Source organism: Trachemys scripta, chromosome 13 (assembly GCF_013100865.1).
Source record: "Trachemys scripta elegans isolate TJP31775 chromosome 13, CAS_Tse_1.0, whole genome shotgun sequence".
NCBI classification, from domain to species: domain Eukaryota; kingdom Metazoa; phylum Chordata; order Testudines; family Emydidae; genus Trachemys; species Trachemys scripta.
Window position 1 is genome coordinate 34,713,281 of NC_048310.1, and position 14,311 is coordinate 34,727,591.

General features: G+C 40.0%; 1 protein-coding gene and 1 long non-coding RNA gene across 3 annotated transcripts in view; one reads left to right on the top strand and one right to left on the bottom strand.

The window, feature by feature from the left end:
* The window catches only part of LOC117886606, a 43,764-nt gene extending 40,885 nt beyond the window's left edge, over positions 1 to 2,879 (top strand). The window contains exon 4 of the long non-coding RNA XR_004648005.1: positions 1,945 to 2,879. This is a non-coding gene — a long non-coding RNA (uncharacterized LOC117886606). The remainder of the gene's footprint in view (positions 1 to 1,944) is intronic.
* The window catches only part of LOC117886605 (receptor-interacting serine/threonine-protein kinase 2-like), a 32,535-nt gene that overhangs the window by 1,772 nt on the left and 16,452 nt on the right, over positions 1 to 14,311 (bottom strand). For both annotated transcript variants that reach the window (XM_034788585.1, XM_034788586.1), the window contains exons 4-11: positions 10,803 to 10,956; positions 10,394 to 10,549; positions 10,064 to 10,206; positions 7,008 to 7,057; positions 3,874 to 4,035; positions 2,873 to 2,958; positions 1,658 to 1,726; positions 1,331 to 1,490 (exon numbers count right to left, since the gene is read on the bottom strand). In XM_034788585.1, the coding sequence (XP_034644476.1) occupies positions 1,331 to 1,490; positions 1,658 to 1,726; positions 2,873 to 2,958; positions 3,874 to 4,035; positions 7,008 to 7,057; positions 10,064 to 10,206; positions 10,394 to 10,549; positions 10,803 to 10,956 (980 nt within the window). The remainder of the gene's footprint in view (positions 1 to 1,330; positions 1,491 to 1,657; positions 1,727 to 2,872; positions 2,959 to 3,873; positions 4,036 to 7,007; positions 7,058 to 10,063; positions 10,207 to 10,393; positions 10,550 to 10,802; positions 10,957 to 14,311) is intronic.

Consider the following 14,311-nt stretch of genomic DNA (forward strand, 5'->3'; position numbering starts at 1 on the left):
GGACACTAAACTTAAATCATATATTGCAAAAAGAATGTGCATGGGTTACTGAATTAAAAGTAGAATTTTTTTTTAATTTCATCTTGAATATTGTCTCATACTTTGTTCCTGCCCCCAAAGAACTACAATACTTTTTTTGTTATATGTTTGTACAGCGTCTAGCACAATGGAGCCCTGGTCCTTGATGGAGCATCCTTGATACAAATAAATTAATAACATTGCAGTTGAATGTCTAGGTCAAATGTTTCAACTGAGTTTTAATTCTAGAAACTCTTCTTTGGGTTGTAGATTTTATAAAAGTTTTTTAAAAATGTAAACTTTGGGCTACATCTAAGTTGTCAGTGTCCTTTTAACTTGTTGATTATAGTTGTGGACTACTGTAAATTTGTGGATGAAGTTGAGGAAAATCCTGTTTTTCCCAAAAGGAACAGCCACTAATCTATTTCAGTACTAAGTATTAAAAAAACTGTATCATAAGTCCCATGTATTCAGAGGTTACCAAAGATCGATAATAGATTTTCTGTGGCTCAGATCTTGTAAACAAAACCATCAAAACAAAACCCACCTCCAATCCGCTTATATACACGAAATGCACATGGATTTAAATACTTTGTCAAACATTTGCCAAGACAAGCCGACAGTGAAAAAATGGAAGGATATGGTAGGTAGGAGTGGCTAATATGAATCATTCGTGGACTTCTGAAGAGATGGGACTCTTCCAAAGCAATTACTTTCTAATGTGGAGACATTTGACAGCAGCTATTAGAAAGTAAAGAAAAGTACTGTGGTGATTGAGGGCCTTGGTAGAGGGCTAGATTCACTCATGGTGGCAAAGGCAAAAGAAATTGCACCTCTCTGTTCCAGGAGGGTCCACTAGACCCAGGATGGATTTGCTCTCTGGGGAAGAGCAGGCAATTCTTGGAATGCCAGAGAAGGGCAGCTTTAAGTTGTAGTCGGAGTGCCACAGGTGTCTGACTGGTGGAGGGTGTTCAGGAGGGTGTACACTAAATCAGCAAATTCTATGGCTGCCTGGTTTACACCACCGAACCCACTGAATGTCCACTCATGTATGGGAATACACTGGCTAGTTGTGAGTTCTCCCTGTGGAGGAATGGTTGCAAAAATCTTGCACCGCTGCAATTCTCAGGGCAGACTCTTGCTACTGCAGAGAAATCTGTTGCTCTGGTTATATCCAGAGTTATATCACAGTTGCACTCCGAAGAGGGAGACATTTGGCATGTTTTTATGGATACTGAGACAATATGTAATTGTTTAATATTTTTATAGTACTTGGAGGTAAAAACATCTTGAGATGATCAGTCCTACATACCTTTTTTTTGTGTTGTGTTTGGCGCTGTGATATCTGCAAGTACCATCTGATTAGCCTTCTCTCTTCCTGCAGGGCTGTCAAGAACAGTTGACAATCTCTGTGCTGTTAGATGGACACTCTTGTCGATAAGCCGGTTGCTGTTTTTCTGTGCACAGATGACCTGACAGGGATGAAAATGGATAAGAAATTACTTCTAGCTTCTTGATAGAAAAGATCTCCCTTACTAGGCAGACTCCCTAAGGGAGTCTAAGTGCCTAAGTCACTTTTGATAATGGGACTAAGATACCCTTGAAAAATTTTCCTCCCCAAGTCCGTATGTTTGCTCACCTCTAGATTGCGCACATGTGTCTGAAGCATGTGTGGAACTGAGCCTTTGCAGGCATTTACTGCTCTCTCCTGAAACAAACAAACAAAAAAATCCACTAACTTAGTAAAATATACACAACATTCAGTTCAAATGAAACTAAAAAAAATCATACACTGAATATTCATGGAGGTACTGCCAAAATATCAGGCACATACACCACATGATCTGCAGCTAGGAGTAAAATCAACCAGAGTACAGTTCTATTACGTACTGAAACAATATTGGGTTGTTTTGCCTTTCTCTACAGGTATTTATTTCATACTCATCACTGTGGGCGTTGGGGAAAACAGGCTTTTTCGGTGCATTACAAAATCACGTCATAAATGTCATGCCACCACAAAGACCAATGCTTGGGAGCTCCTTCTCCTTTTATGGGGTACTTCTACATCTGGTCTTCCGCAAATCACACCTCCCATTTCTCAAATTGCAGCCTCTACAACTTTGAGTTCGGAAGAGATATTAAAAAAATCTCCCAAAATCTAGGATGCAAGACTCTTCTCATCAAGTCAGAATCCAGCACAAGTGAGATAAAACCAGGAGACTTTTCGCATTTTTCACTTCACAGACTGTGAGTTTAGTAACATGAGAAATCCCAGCTGCATAAGTATCCTGTGCTACCTTCCCTCCAGGCTTTACTGACAACTGATCTCAATCCTGACATCAGACATTGCTCTGCGGTCCCAGACCTGGACCTGATGTAACTGAGACTAATATTCACTCACAGCTATGTTGTGGTCTGATTGATCTTGGGAATGGATACTAGGATGAAGCTGCATTTTACAAGTAACCTCGGACAGAAACTGACTTGGGGACTTCAGAGATGACAGGCTAGTGCACTAACACATCTGGTTAACCTAGAACCATCCTTCTATTTGCTACTGCTGAAAGAACAGTGTGAGGGGGCCCTCCAACTGTCTGTGACTCATGCATACTTATCAGTAATACAGTATGGAGAGTCTCACTTGTGAATCCTGGATTAAACTTTTGAGGCTGAGTTTAAATCTTGGATTGACGTATTATAGCTCTATCCGCTTTTAGGGACTGATCTTGAAATTTTAACTTATAGCCCTTTGAAGCAATAACAAAGAGACAAATTCCTGTTTGATTTCAAAGATGGTAATCACGAAAAGCAGGCAATGCAATTGTATGGGACCAAATCTGAATTTTGCACTAACCTTTGCATCAATCAAACTGTAGATTGCACTGGAAATCTTCTCCTTGCTAAAAGCACTCAAAATTCTCCTTAAGAGTTCCACACATTCTGTGGGAAGAAAAATGCATTTTAAATACAGGATGTACGCATATCCAAATAAGCAAATATCTATGCACCAATGTGCTTCCACTGATTTTATTATTCTGTTGCAATCATATTAAAATCTTTTAAATCACGTCTAAGTAACTTTGCCTTATATATTTTTATTTTTTGATCTAATATAAACAAATTAGGATCAGATTTTCAGAAATGTGCACACAAAAACCTGCATATTTGTACCTAATTTATTCATGACTGCACAAAGCAATCACAGTAAAAGCATGTGCGGATGGCTAGTTGGACACTTCTGTGTACAGGTCTGAAAAATCTTGGCCATAGTTTATCATTCATGTTTCAGGGCTGTTTTTTTAGAAACAGAGGATTAGATCCTCAGATGGTATAATATAGCTACTCTGACTTAACCAACAGTGGGATTTGCTCCAGTGGGAATGGTGATTACTTTGAGATGGGACTGTTAAAGGTAAATCAGCCATTCTTCAAATACTGAATTTAGCTGGCAATCTCCAGTAATTTCCTAGCCTTTATCTATGCTAAATTTACTACACTATATTTAAACTAAAAATCTTGAACTGACTAAGCCACCTTAGAGGAGGGCATGGCATCCTTATTTAAAAAAAAAAAACCCAAACCAAAACACTACAGTATGCTGGTGACAGTGCCCCAACTGTTTCATCTCACACTGGGGTTACAACATTCTATTGTGCCATCATTACTGTACAATGATCTAGGACATTAAAGAGACAAGGTGGGTGAGGCGATATCTTTTATTGGACCAACTTCTGTTGGTGAGGGAGACAAGCTTTCGAGCTCACACAGAGCTTCAGATCTACAACAACACTGCATTACTTAGGACACTCAGCCTGTTTGTGATGGCAACAAGGGGGAGCGAATACTGAATGTTACCTGCAGTTTGGGGCCTGTAATCTGGGTCTTGGTGCCAGCACAGTATGATGAGCTGTAACAGCCTGTTTCTCTGAGGCAAATTGCTCTGTATATACTCTGCTTCAGTCCCAGGCCGCAGGCCACTACACACTCCTGTCACAACTTCCAGCAGGTTTTTTTTGCCTATAAGAGAATGAGAACATGTTATTTAAAAGTTAAAACCCTCAGAACTATTTTAAGATGATGTTTAGTGCAGGTTATTTTCTGTATTTTAAAACTAAGTCTGCTCTTTAAAAACGAAAAATAAAAACCCAACAACACACTCTTAAGTAAAGCTGACCAACTGTGACAATACTCATTTATACCTACTGGCAGCAGTCCATTTATTTCTGGTTAGAAGGGTTGTTTAAGAAATAAGTCACAACTGGATATGCAGGCTTAACTGGTAACCTGCATGCACAAATACCCTATTTGCAGTTATAGTTACTGTGTGTGCAGCCTAACCATACAGTTCTGTATGCAATTCTGCGTGCAAATTTTTAAACAAATTATTCCCTTTATGCACAAAAGAATCTAATTCTTCTGGGCAGCTACAAAATGGCAGTGAAAAAATATGAAAGCACCGCCTTGCATGAGTATATTGTATATAGCATTTTTAATCCGAGCCTGTAAAGTCTGTCAGAATGAAAGCTGTTAGGTAGATAAAAACAGAGTAATCTGCTAGGTGACTTGTGATCAGCAAAGACACTGGCTTATTCTGACATCATGTGTATACACACACACACACACAATTCACAAATGTGATTGCAAAATTACAGCATGCAGCCCCCCTCACTTCTCCCTATGGCATACGCCTGCATATTCTGTACTTGGGAGCAGGCTGGTGGTTGGAATATACAAGTATGTAATTCTCATCTTCATTCATAGTAGAAAATGAAAGGCTGAACTTGTGGAACATTACATATGGAAAATGAGGTGTATGGGGTATTTGTTGATGAATTTTGCAGGAGCCCTGCATGTCTTGATAAATCACTAGGGAAATTTTAAGAGATGTAAAATCATGAGCCTGTGGTCATTTAAGTTCCCATGGCACTCTTTGTAAGAATAAGGATGTTTGCTAGCCCTGATGTAATGGCCAGATTCTCGCTGGGGTAACTGCATCCTGCCTACTTTCATTCCCTCTGCAATTTTAGTTGGATACGCGATCCTTCATTTTTTGTCCAAAAGGGCTGTGCAATGTTAGTGTGCGTTGAATAGTTAGATGTTCCACTCGAGAGATAGTGAGTGAAGTGATTCTCATAAATAAATGTGTGTGTTAAATTGTAAAGATCTTTGGGGCCCTTTTGGATGACAGGTGCTATACAAATGTAATATGACTTGTTGTAGAGTCATATTTAATAGAAATAGTCATTAAACAATTGCCAGGAAAAGTTCCACATCTTGCTGCTTTCAAAACCCCTGATTCTTGGGTTCTGTAGCGTTTAGTGCACCATAGGCAAGCAGGTAGTTTCCTTTCCTTGGACCATGTAGTGAAAAAGAAAGTCCCATAGGTAGATAGACCTGGAGCCCTTGCCATTTTCCAGATAGAGGAGAGTACTAACTGTAATGTAGTTTGATAATCAAGTACAGAGGCACAACCTTCTTCACATATGACTGCTCAAACTGAAATCTCATTCTTAGAGCAATCAGCTGTAAGAGAAGGAGAGTAAGAAGGATCATATTCAGGAACATGATACAGCACTGTCACTTTCATAGAACTCAAGAGAGACTAGAAGAAACTGATCCTTTTTTAAAGTATGTTTACTATAAGTTAAAAGGCGCCATGCTTTAAAGGAATGAGAACAGGACAGGAATCAGCACTCCAAAGTCTAGTTCTCAGCTCTGGGTGTCATGTTAAACAAATCATTTACCACTGCCTCACTTTCCTTATCGGTAAAATGGGGATAATTTTCAGTATATTATACAGTGCTTTAAAGATCTACAACTCTGTAAAATTCCTCCTTTTCATTTTGTGGTATAAAATATGCAGAAAGTAGCATATTTTATAGTAATATAAGTCTAGCAAGAACTAAAAGTTCCTATTTGAGACCTGAAACTCTCATTGATTTTTAAACATGTATAAAGACTCAGTTCTACTCACTGGACAAGTTACTTGCCACTAAGGGCATGTCTACACTGATATAATTTCTAGCTTGAGTAGGCCTACCTGCACTAGCTCTGATTGTCTGGGATTGTACTTGAGCACGTAGCCCTTCCCACCACTTATGCTGCCATGGCTACACTTAATTTTTAGTGTGTTAGTTGGATCAGGGCTAGCGCGGGTGTGTCACTCAATCTGGATATTACACTCTCCAGCTCCAGTGTAGACATACCCTAAAATGCTGCCTAATGTCAGTATGCTGGATTGTGATGTTAGTATGTTGAGTGTCACAAGCCAAAGAGCTGTTGCTATGCATTAAAGATAAGCAGAAAGGTCAAAATAACAATTTAATAGGGTGCTACAGTGAACAGACTTAGGTAGTACATAGTAAAAACTATGCCATTAAAGCTACCCCTGAGAAGGTATCTGTTGCTTTTACAATAAGAACTCCATTTGGGGCTAATACTGTATTCCCTACAGGAGATGCAGAGCTATGGAACTGGGCATTATTGGGATACACAGTTGACAGAATTTGGTTTTTTATAATTTTGACAGATAATACTGTTTATTTTTAATTTTTCCCCAATTGTATCGAATTTTTACAGTTGCAGAAAATTATGGGAGTGTCAGACAATTATTTAATGACAGTAGATGTTGAGGTTCAAAAAGCTAAAGTTTTATAACCATTCAAACACAAATTGCCAATATCACATGTCAAAATATACAAAGTAAATATCCTTAAATCAAACTCTAATAAGTTATCAAGCAGCATTTTTCTTACTTTGCCTATCTGTAAATTTCAACTATCATTGGAAATATTTTTGTTAGTTTGTGTGTACATTGAAATCAATATTTACTGACACTTACTGATCAAAAATTAATCCTTCCAGCACTGTAATAGGGATTTGAGATAAAGCGAGGTTTGAAAAGATAGGTCTGTTGGTATCAATGTTGCTTAGAGGAGGATAAATTCAGAAAAAGATAATTAACCATCAAGAAAGAGAGATATACGTACCTTCAAAAGGTTTCTGTCTGCTTAAGCTTTCCCAACATAGCATTCCAAAGCTAGAGGCAAACAATAATGAAATTGTGCTTGTTAATTTGGAATCTGTGTTGGTGTTGATTACTTACTGAAAAATTGATTTAATTAGTTCAAGGGAAGGGTATTTTCCATGTTACACTAAGACAGGGAGGGCAAACTACGGCCTGTGGGCCAGATCCGGGCCCACAGGATTGCCAGCCCCGTGGTGCAGCAGGGCTAAGGCAGGCTTCCTGCCTGCCCTGGCCCTGTGCCGCTCCTGGAAGCAGCCAGCACCACATCCCTATGGCCCCTGGAGGAGGTGGCTGGAAGAGGGCTCTGTGTGCTGCCCTCGCCTGCAGGCTCCACCCCGTGCAGCTCCCATTGGCCAGGAATGGGGGACCGCGGCCAATTGGAGCTTCGGGGGTGGTACCCACAGGAAAGGGCAGCGTGCAGCGGAGCCGCCTGCCCCATCCCATCCCCATGAGCCACTGCTGGGCATGCTGGCCACTTCTGGGAGCAGCATGGGGCCAGAGCAGGCAGGGAGCCTGCCTTAGCCCCACTGCGTGCCGCTGCCACCCTGGAGCTGCTCGAGGTAAGCGGCATCAGGCCTGAGCCTGCACCCCTCCTGCACCCCACACCCCAACCCCCTGCCCTGAGCTCCCTGCAGCACCCCACACCCCTCCTGTACCCCAACCCCTGGTCCTGAGCCCCTTCCTGCACACCACACCCCCTCCCATGCCCCGCACTTCCTTCCGCACCCCGACCCCTTGCCCCAGTCTTACATTCATGGCTCTGCATACAATTAACCCTCGGGCCAAAAGGTTTGCCCACCCTTGCACTAAGCCCTTCCTTATTAGCAGGATTTCCATTTTTGCATACTATTATATTTCAGTTTCCAATTGAGCTGTCCTCATACAATACTCAAGGGATATAACAAAGACCAGCTAGAATTCTGTTTCAGGGGAAAGTCTTGCTCTTAAATTCTGTAGATTATTTTCTAAAATACCTCACCTAATTTATATTTGTGGTTTACAAAGCCTTTCACTTCCTCTTTTTTTGTTGTTGCAGTAATTATAAAGTGTTTGGTAGTGTTGAGTATACTGACAAAGGAATGAACTAGCTGACTCACTAAAAGCTTGATCCAAAGCCCAATGAATCTTTCTTTACATCAGTGAAATTTGCATCAGGCCCTAGATCTTTTTTTTCCATTTGTAACTTCTAGGAGATGTCACTATAGCATTTAAATGTACTTAAATCAACATCAATATTGGTGTAAAAACACTTGGATATATACGCAAAACAAAACATATATTCCATGTCACACCACTGCTGGACACGCACAGGTCTCATGCAATACCAGTCACTTCCAAACATCTATAATTAAAAAGGTGTGACACCTGAGAATGGGAATTATGCCATCTGAAAGTAAGCCTTTCACTCCTTTCCTGTTTGAGCCTCATGTATTCTTCATGGACAACAGAGGAACAATCACATCATTCATAGGTGTTATTAAATACATATATAATATGTATATTGATGACAACAGAAAAGGCGCTGAAGTTGTTGGCCTCATAACAAAAATAAAAGCTCTAACACTAGAAAATTGGCCATACGTAATACAGGTCTGTCGCATCTTACGCGCATTTAACATGTGCGAATTCAGCTTTATGCGGTCAGCAAAAACAAAACAAAAAAGAGAAAAATAACAATTTAAATACTGTTCCTGTAGTGCGGGCGATTTCGCCCGCCATTCCACTCAATGTAATTTTGACTGTACATGGTTTTCACTTTACGCGCTGACTGCAGAACGTAACCCCAGCATAAGATGAGACAGACCTGTATTAGGTATAAAGGTTGTCATAGACTCTGTGGTGCCAGCCATGAAGATATACGTCCATAGAGTCACATAGTTGCTATTTTTGGATTGTCATTCATCCAGAGTATCATGTATGTGCCCTTTGGATGTGTGGCAGACAAGATGGCGGAGTAAATAACATGCATTCTTTATGTAAGTCACTTCAATTAAAAGTTAATGCCTGATTAGGAATAGCGAGTTCTTTCAGAAGAGATTCCACAGGATCTTAAAGGGACATCATCAAGATAAAAATCATATTCTTATTTTTAACTAGATTTCAACCAAGCATCCAATAATTGTGCCTAAATATTAAATAGTGGCACAACTGTCTACACCACAAACAGCAGCCATTTAAAAATCTAACTATCTGACTTGTTGATATTAGGTTTCTAAGTGGATTGCACTTGTGTGTGCAAATAATTGTCTACAGTTTTGGCACCTACATTGGACATTTAGGCCCCAGTGCTAGCGTTTATGAAAAGAATCTTCAGATATTTATAAAACTTTATATTATTCAAACTGAAAGAATTTGGAAACTTAACTCTGGCTGTTTGACTACCTGATGTCTAAGGCATGCCTATTTTTGTAGGCAGATTAAGTTTTGTGCAGATAGTTGAAAACACAGAATCAGTTTGGTAACTACAGTTGAAAGTTTGGTCTCTGATCTGAAAAGGGTATGTTTAAAAAAAACATAAGTTTTGTTAAAAACTAGTCCTTCACCTACAAGGATTTGTCACTCTCTCCTTGTGTGCATAGAACTCCTTTTAATTTATTCAAGTAAATCTAATATAAGCATCAAGATGAGAATCTACTTCATAGCATGTCATCCGCAGCAGTATTCTACTTTTTTACTGTAAATTAATATTTTGAAGCTGAAGTTTGGCAATTGCTTAACCTAAAGGTATGGCCATAAGTCTTAATTTTTAATATAACAAATTGTATTGAAATAATTTCCATCAAACATTAGGAATTTCAAGTTTAACTAAATGCGGCAATATTCCTAGTCTGGAATGTTATGCAGATAGGATATGTGTAACAGCTGTTATTTGAATGGAACACTGTGACCTGTAGGTTTCACTGTAGTATAATTTTACAATATTTTCTTGAAAGAAACATTTAATTCAATACTATGTGAATTGCTCTCCAGAAGTAGGTCTCCTTTAGCTATAACTTTCCCTTAAAAACCTGTACTAACCTGTAAATATCTCCTTCTTGTGAGGGTACACCTCCTTCAAGTATTTCAGGAGAGTGGTATACCAAATCCCAGCAGCTTCTATTGCAGTTCTGCAGAACTGATCTTTGCTGCTTCCTCCAGGAGGTTAGACCATAATCTGTTATCTGTAGAGAAGGGTGAATGGTGAATTGTAGCAACAATATGGCATTATTGGTATCAAATATTGATCTGGTATTTTATGTTAGGACAGATGTCTGATAAATAATCCTATAATCAAGCATATTAGAAGTTGTTCTGGTTTCATGTCAAGAAAATAATGAAGACAAAAAGCTAAATGTAAAAGGGCCTCACCTTAGCTCTATATTGTGTATCCAAAAGGACATTGGAGGGTTTCAGGCTGTAGTGGAGGAGAGGAGGATCTAGTCTATGGAGATGATATAATCCTTCAGCCACATCTGACAGGATCCGCATGAGTAGGGGAAAAGGCAATTCTGGGTACAGGTGGTGCTAAAAAATCAACATTTATTTCAGTGTAATATTCCACGATATATATAGATATGTATATATCTTTTAGAATTATAAAGCAGTCATTATTCACACTATCTATTGAGATCTACAGGTGAAAGGTATTAGCAACTCTATTGCAAAATTAATATCCATAACTGAGGTACAGTTTGCTCATTTTATTATTGCCCTTGCTTCTAAACAGTTTTAACACCCATAAAGGAGCCCCTCTAAAAGATCCCTACCTCTTCCTTACCTCGTGGATGAGTGAGTGGAGGGATCCATTGCACATCCATTCAGTCACGACCCCCAGAAGTCCCTGAGATTGGTAGATCCCAAGAGAAGGCAGGAGCTGTTCAGACTGAATGCGTCGTGTGTTTGCTACATCTTGGAGTAGCACCTTCAACTCACTGCAAGCAGAGAACAGGGGTTAAAGAGGCAGCATTTCAGACAGACATGCTGAGTAACAGTCATATTGTGTGATATTGGAAAGAAGGATGATTTGGTAGAGTTTTCCCACCACTCCCCTTAGCTGGTGTTTAATACCAACCATGTTTTCTTGACTACAAAACATCTTTCACATTAAAACTGTAAAATGTACAAGAAAGATGCTAGTTCCATTAGTATCAAAATATATTTATCGGGATCTAAAATGCAAGGGCAGGAAGAATGTTTGGGATAGTTAAACTAACTGAAGAAACGACCGCTCTGAACTGATTTTTTTCCCTGCCATTCCCCTAAAAGTATGTTTTCCTCATGCCATCAGTGAGGTCCCTTCTACACTGCAAATTTTACCAGCTTCAGTCATAGCCTGTCTTGCCTGTATGGCTGGGATCAAACCACATCAGAGAGTAAAGGTAAAGCCATGAGGCCAAATTCAGACCTAGTGTAAGTGGTAGGTGTAACTGTAGGGACTTAGTGGAGCTGAATCTGCTTCTACTCAGATTGGATTTAGTCTTAAATTCAGTGGGATGTATTTTAAGAAGTATAAGGAAACCAGATTTTGCTAATCAGTAGAAGATTAAGACTATTTGAGAACTTTGGACAATAACTTCTTTGTTCAGTTGTACAATGGTAGCACTGATCTGTGGATCTGATCAGAATGTTCAGTTTCAAGGAAGATAAATGAACTGGTTCTGCTACAGCCGGGGTGGCCAACTTCTGGGTCCGGACTCGGAGCCACGTGCGACTCTTCAGAAGTTAATATGCGGCTCTTTGTATAGGCACCGTCTCAGGGGTTGGAGCTACAGGCGCCAACTTTCCAGTGTGCAGGGGGGTGCTCACTGCTCAACCCCTGGCTCTGCCACAGGCCCTGCCCCCACTCCACCCCTTCCCACACCCTCCTCTGAGCCTGCCATACCCTTGCTCTCCCCCCACAGAGCCTCCTGCATGCCACAAAACAGTTGATCAGGACATGCAGGGTGGGAGGGAGAGGCGCTGATCAGTGGGGCTGCCAGTGGGTGGGAGGTGCTGGGAGCACTGGGGAGGGGGTGGAGCTGACATATTACTATGGCTCTTTGGCAATGTACATTGGTAAATTCTGGCTCCTTCTCAGGCTCAGGTTGGCCACCCCTGTGCTACAGGATCATTCCTCCCTAAGTTGCATTTAACTTTAAAAATATGATCCCATCTGCAATATGTTCTGAATTGCTGATTCTATGCATGAAATCTTCAGCCCATAGAAATCAATGGTAAAATTCAATGGGACCAGGATTTCAACCCCTGTCATTATTTTAAAGACTAACCCAGTTAGTGTTTCCTGCTGAAAAACAAATCTGTATAGTTAGGAAGAGGGTCCAGCTGCATAGTTTGGCTTCTGATCCCAACTGTTCCAAAGTTTGGGAACTTAATTCAGTCCCAAACATTACACCATGTAAATCACAGATTTGCTATTCTATTCTATGTACGTTTTTAGGCTGTAGGATATATTTATGGCAGTAGGTCCTCTTTGATAAATCTTAAGATCTTAACTTAGATTCCTCATGCTTCAGCAAACTTCCGTTGAACTCAGTGACAGTCTCATTGATTTCAGTGGGAGTATGCCTAAGTAAAAACTGAGTAAAGACATCAGGATTTGGCCTGATGACACTGTTGGTAATGCTAGCACCCTGGACCCTATAGTATTTGCTTCCTAGCTGTATGCAATGGCTCCTGGTCCCTGATCAGCCTCAGCAGCGTGCAGGAGATTCTTTGATCCCTGAACTGATGCCCATTCCCTGATCTGTCCCATGTACTGGTATAAGAGATTGGGAGATATCCGACAACTCCTCAAACTAGCATCTGTCTTCCAAACCAGCTCCTGTTCCCACTCCCCCCAGCAACTCCTAACATAGGAGGGAGACTATTTCAGAAAAATTCTCTAAAAACTATTTTAAGCTGGTGTGGATCAAATTTCCCACCCTCTGCTTGCCAGTGCCCGAGAGGCTGCTGGTAACTGCCCTTCTGCTGGAGCACAATACTGTGAAATGCAGGGTGGAAATGTAAGACAGGGCAGCACAGTCCTATTGTAGTAAAAGTTGCTTCCTGTATTTTTGCTTTTTGTTGGAATCCTCTCTGGTGTGATAGACAATTCAGGGAAGTATATAAAAATGCAGTTATAGGGAGAAGTGACTAAAAATTACATTGTGAGTTCCATATTTGGGGGTCACTGATTTCCAGATCAAATATATTTGTGCATGGATATTGCATGGGCAGTGGCAGTAACAGCACACTCAAGTTAGATGTGCAGCTGTGCAGGCACTTTTCACATATACAATTGAACATGCATTGTTTAGAAAAGTCAGGCCAGGCAGTCCAAGTTGGATTCTTTTTTAAGGAAGGAAAGCAGCCTTTTCATTGCAAACATAATGGATATTCAGTATGTTAATACCCGTGTTTATAAATAAATTGTGGCTCCAAAATTTATATACAAATTGTGCTTATTTCTGCCTCTTAACATCATTACTAACACTATGGATTTCTACATTGGAACTAGGTTAGCAGTTCAAATGATGGGCAGGATAGAATCCATCTTATTCTCATTGCTGGGTTCACTCTACAGTGGTAATAGTGCGGGGGAGGTGAGGGAACAAACAGAGACTTGACATTTAAAGAGCAGATATGAGTAAGAAGGTTCATTTTCCCATAATCACTTTTGTAACTAGAACAACACTTTAAATCCAGAAAGGAGAAAATAAATTATTAGCTTTTGTTGTCTGATGTAACCTTTTTTTTTATTTAAACAAAAAGTGGGGAGCAAACAGGGGAAAGAGGGCAAGCCTTTTACAAAAACTACCAAATAAATATATTCTTATTTTAGATTAGGAAGTTATTGCATTTCTATTGAATTTAAAAAATAAAAAGCAGAACTCTCAAACTTAATTTATTTTTGGCCTGATCCCACCTCCATGGAAGTCTTTCCCTTGACGTCAGTGGGATTTGGATCAGGGCCCTGAGCCCTATAGAGGCCCTCACTAAAGACAAACTAGTTCTTGTTTCAAGATTCAAATTTGGGTGCCATAAATGAAAGAATTTAGACTCAAGCACAACCAAAGACCAAACATGGGAACCTTGGATGCAAGCACCCCAAGAATTTTAGGGGGTGTTTGAAATCTGAGTTGGATTAGATAAATTGTTCCTGTCTTTGTTTTGGGAAAAACGACCTCTCCATATCCTACTTTAAAATATTTGAAATCTGAATTTTTCAGCTTAAGCATGCCGCCTAAAAAAACTAGCTAAGGATCTAAACTTCTCAGATACTAAAAAGACCATGTTCTGCTCTTGGAT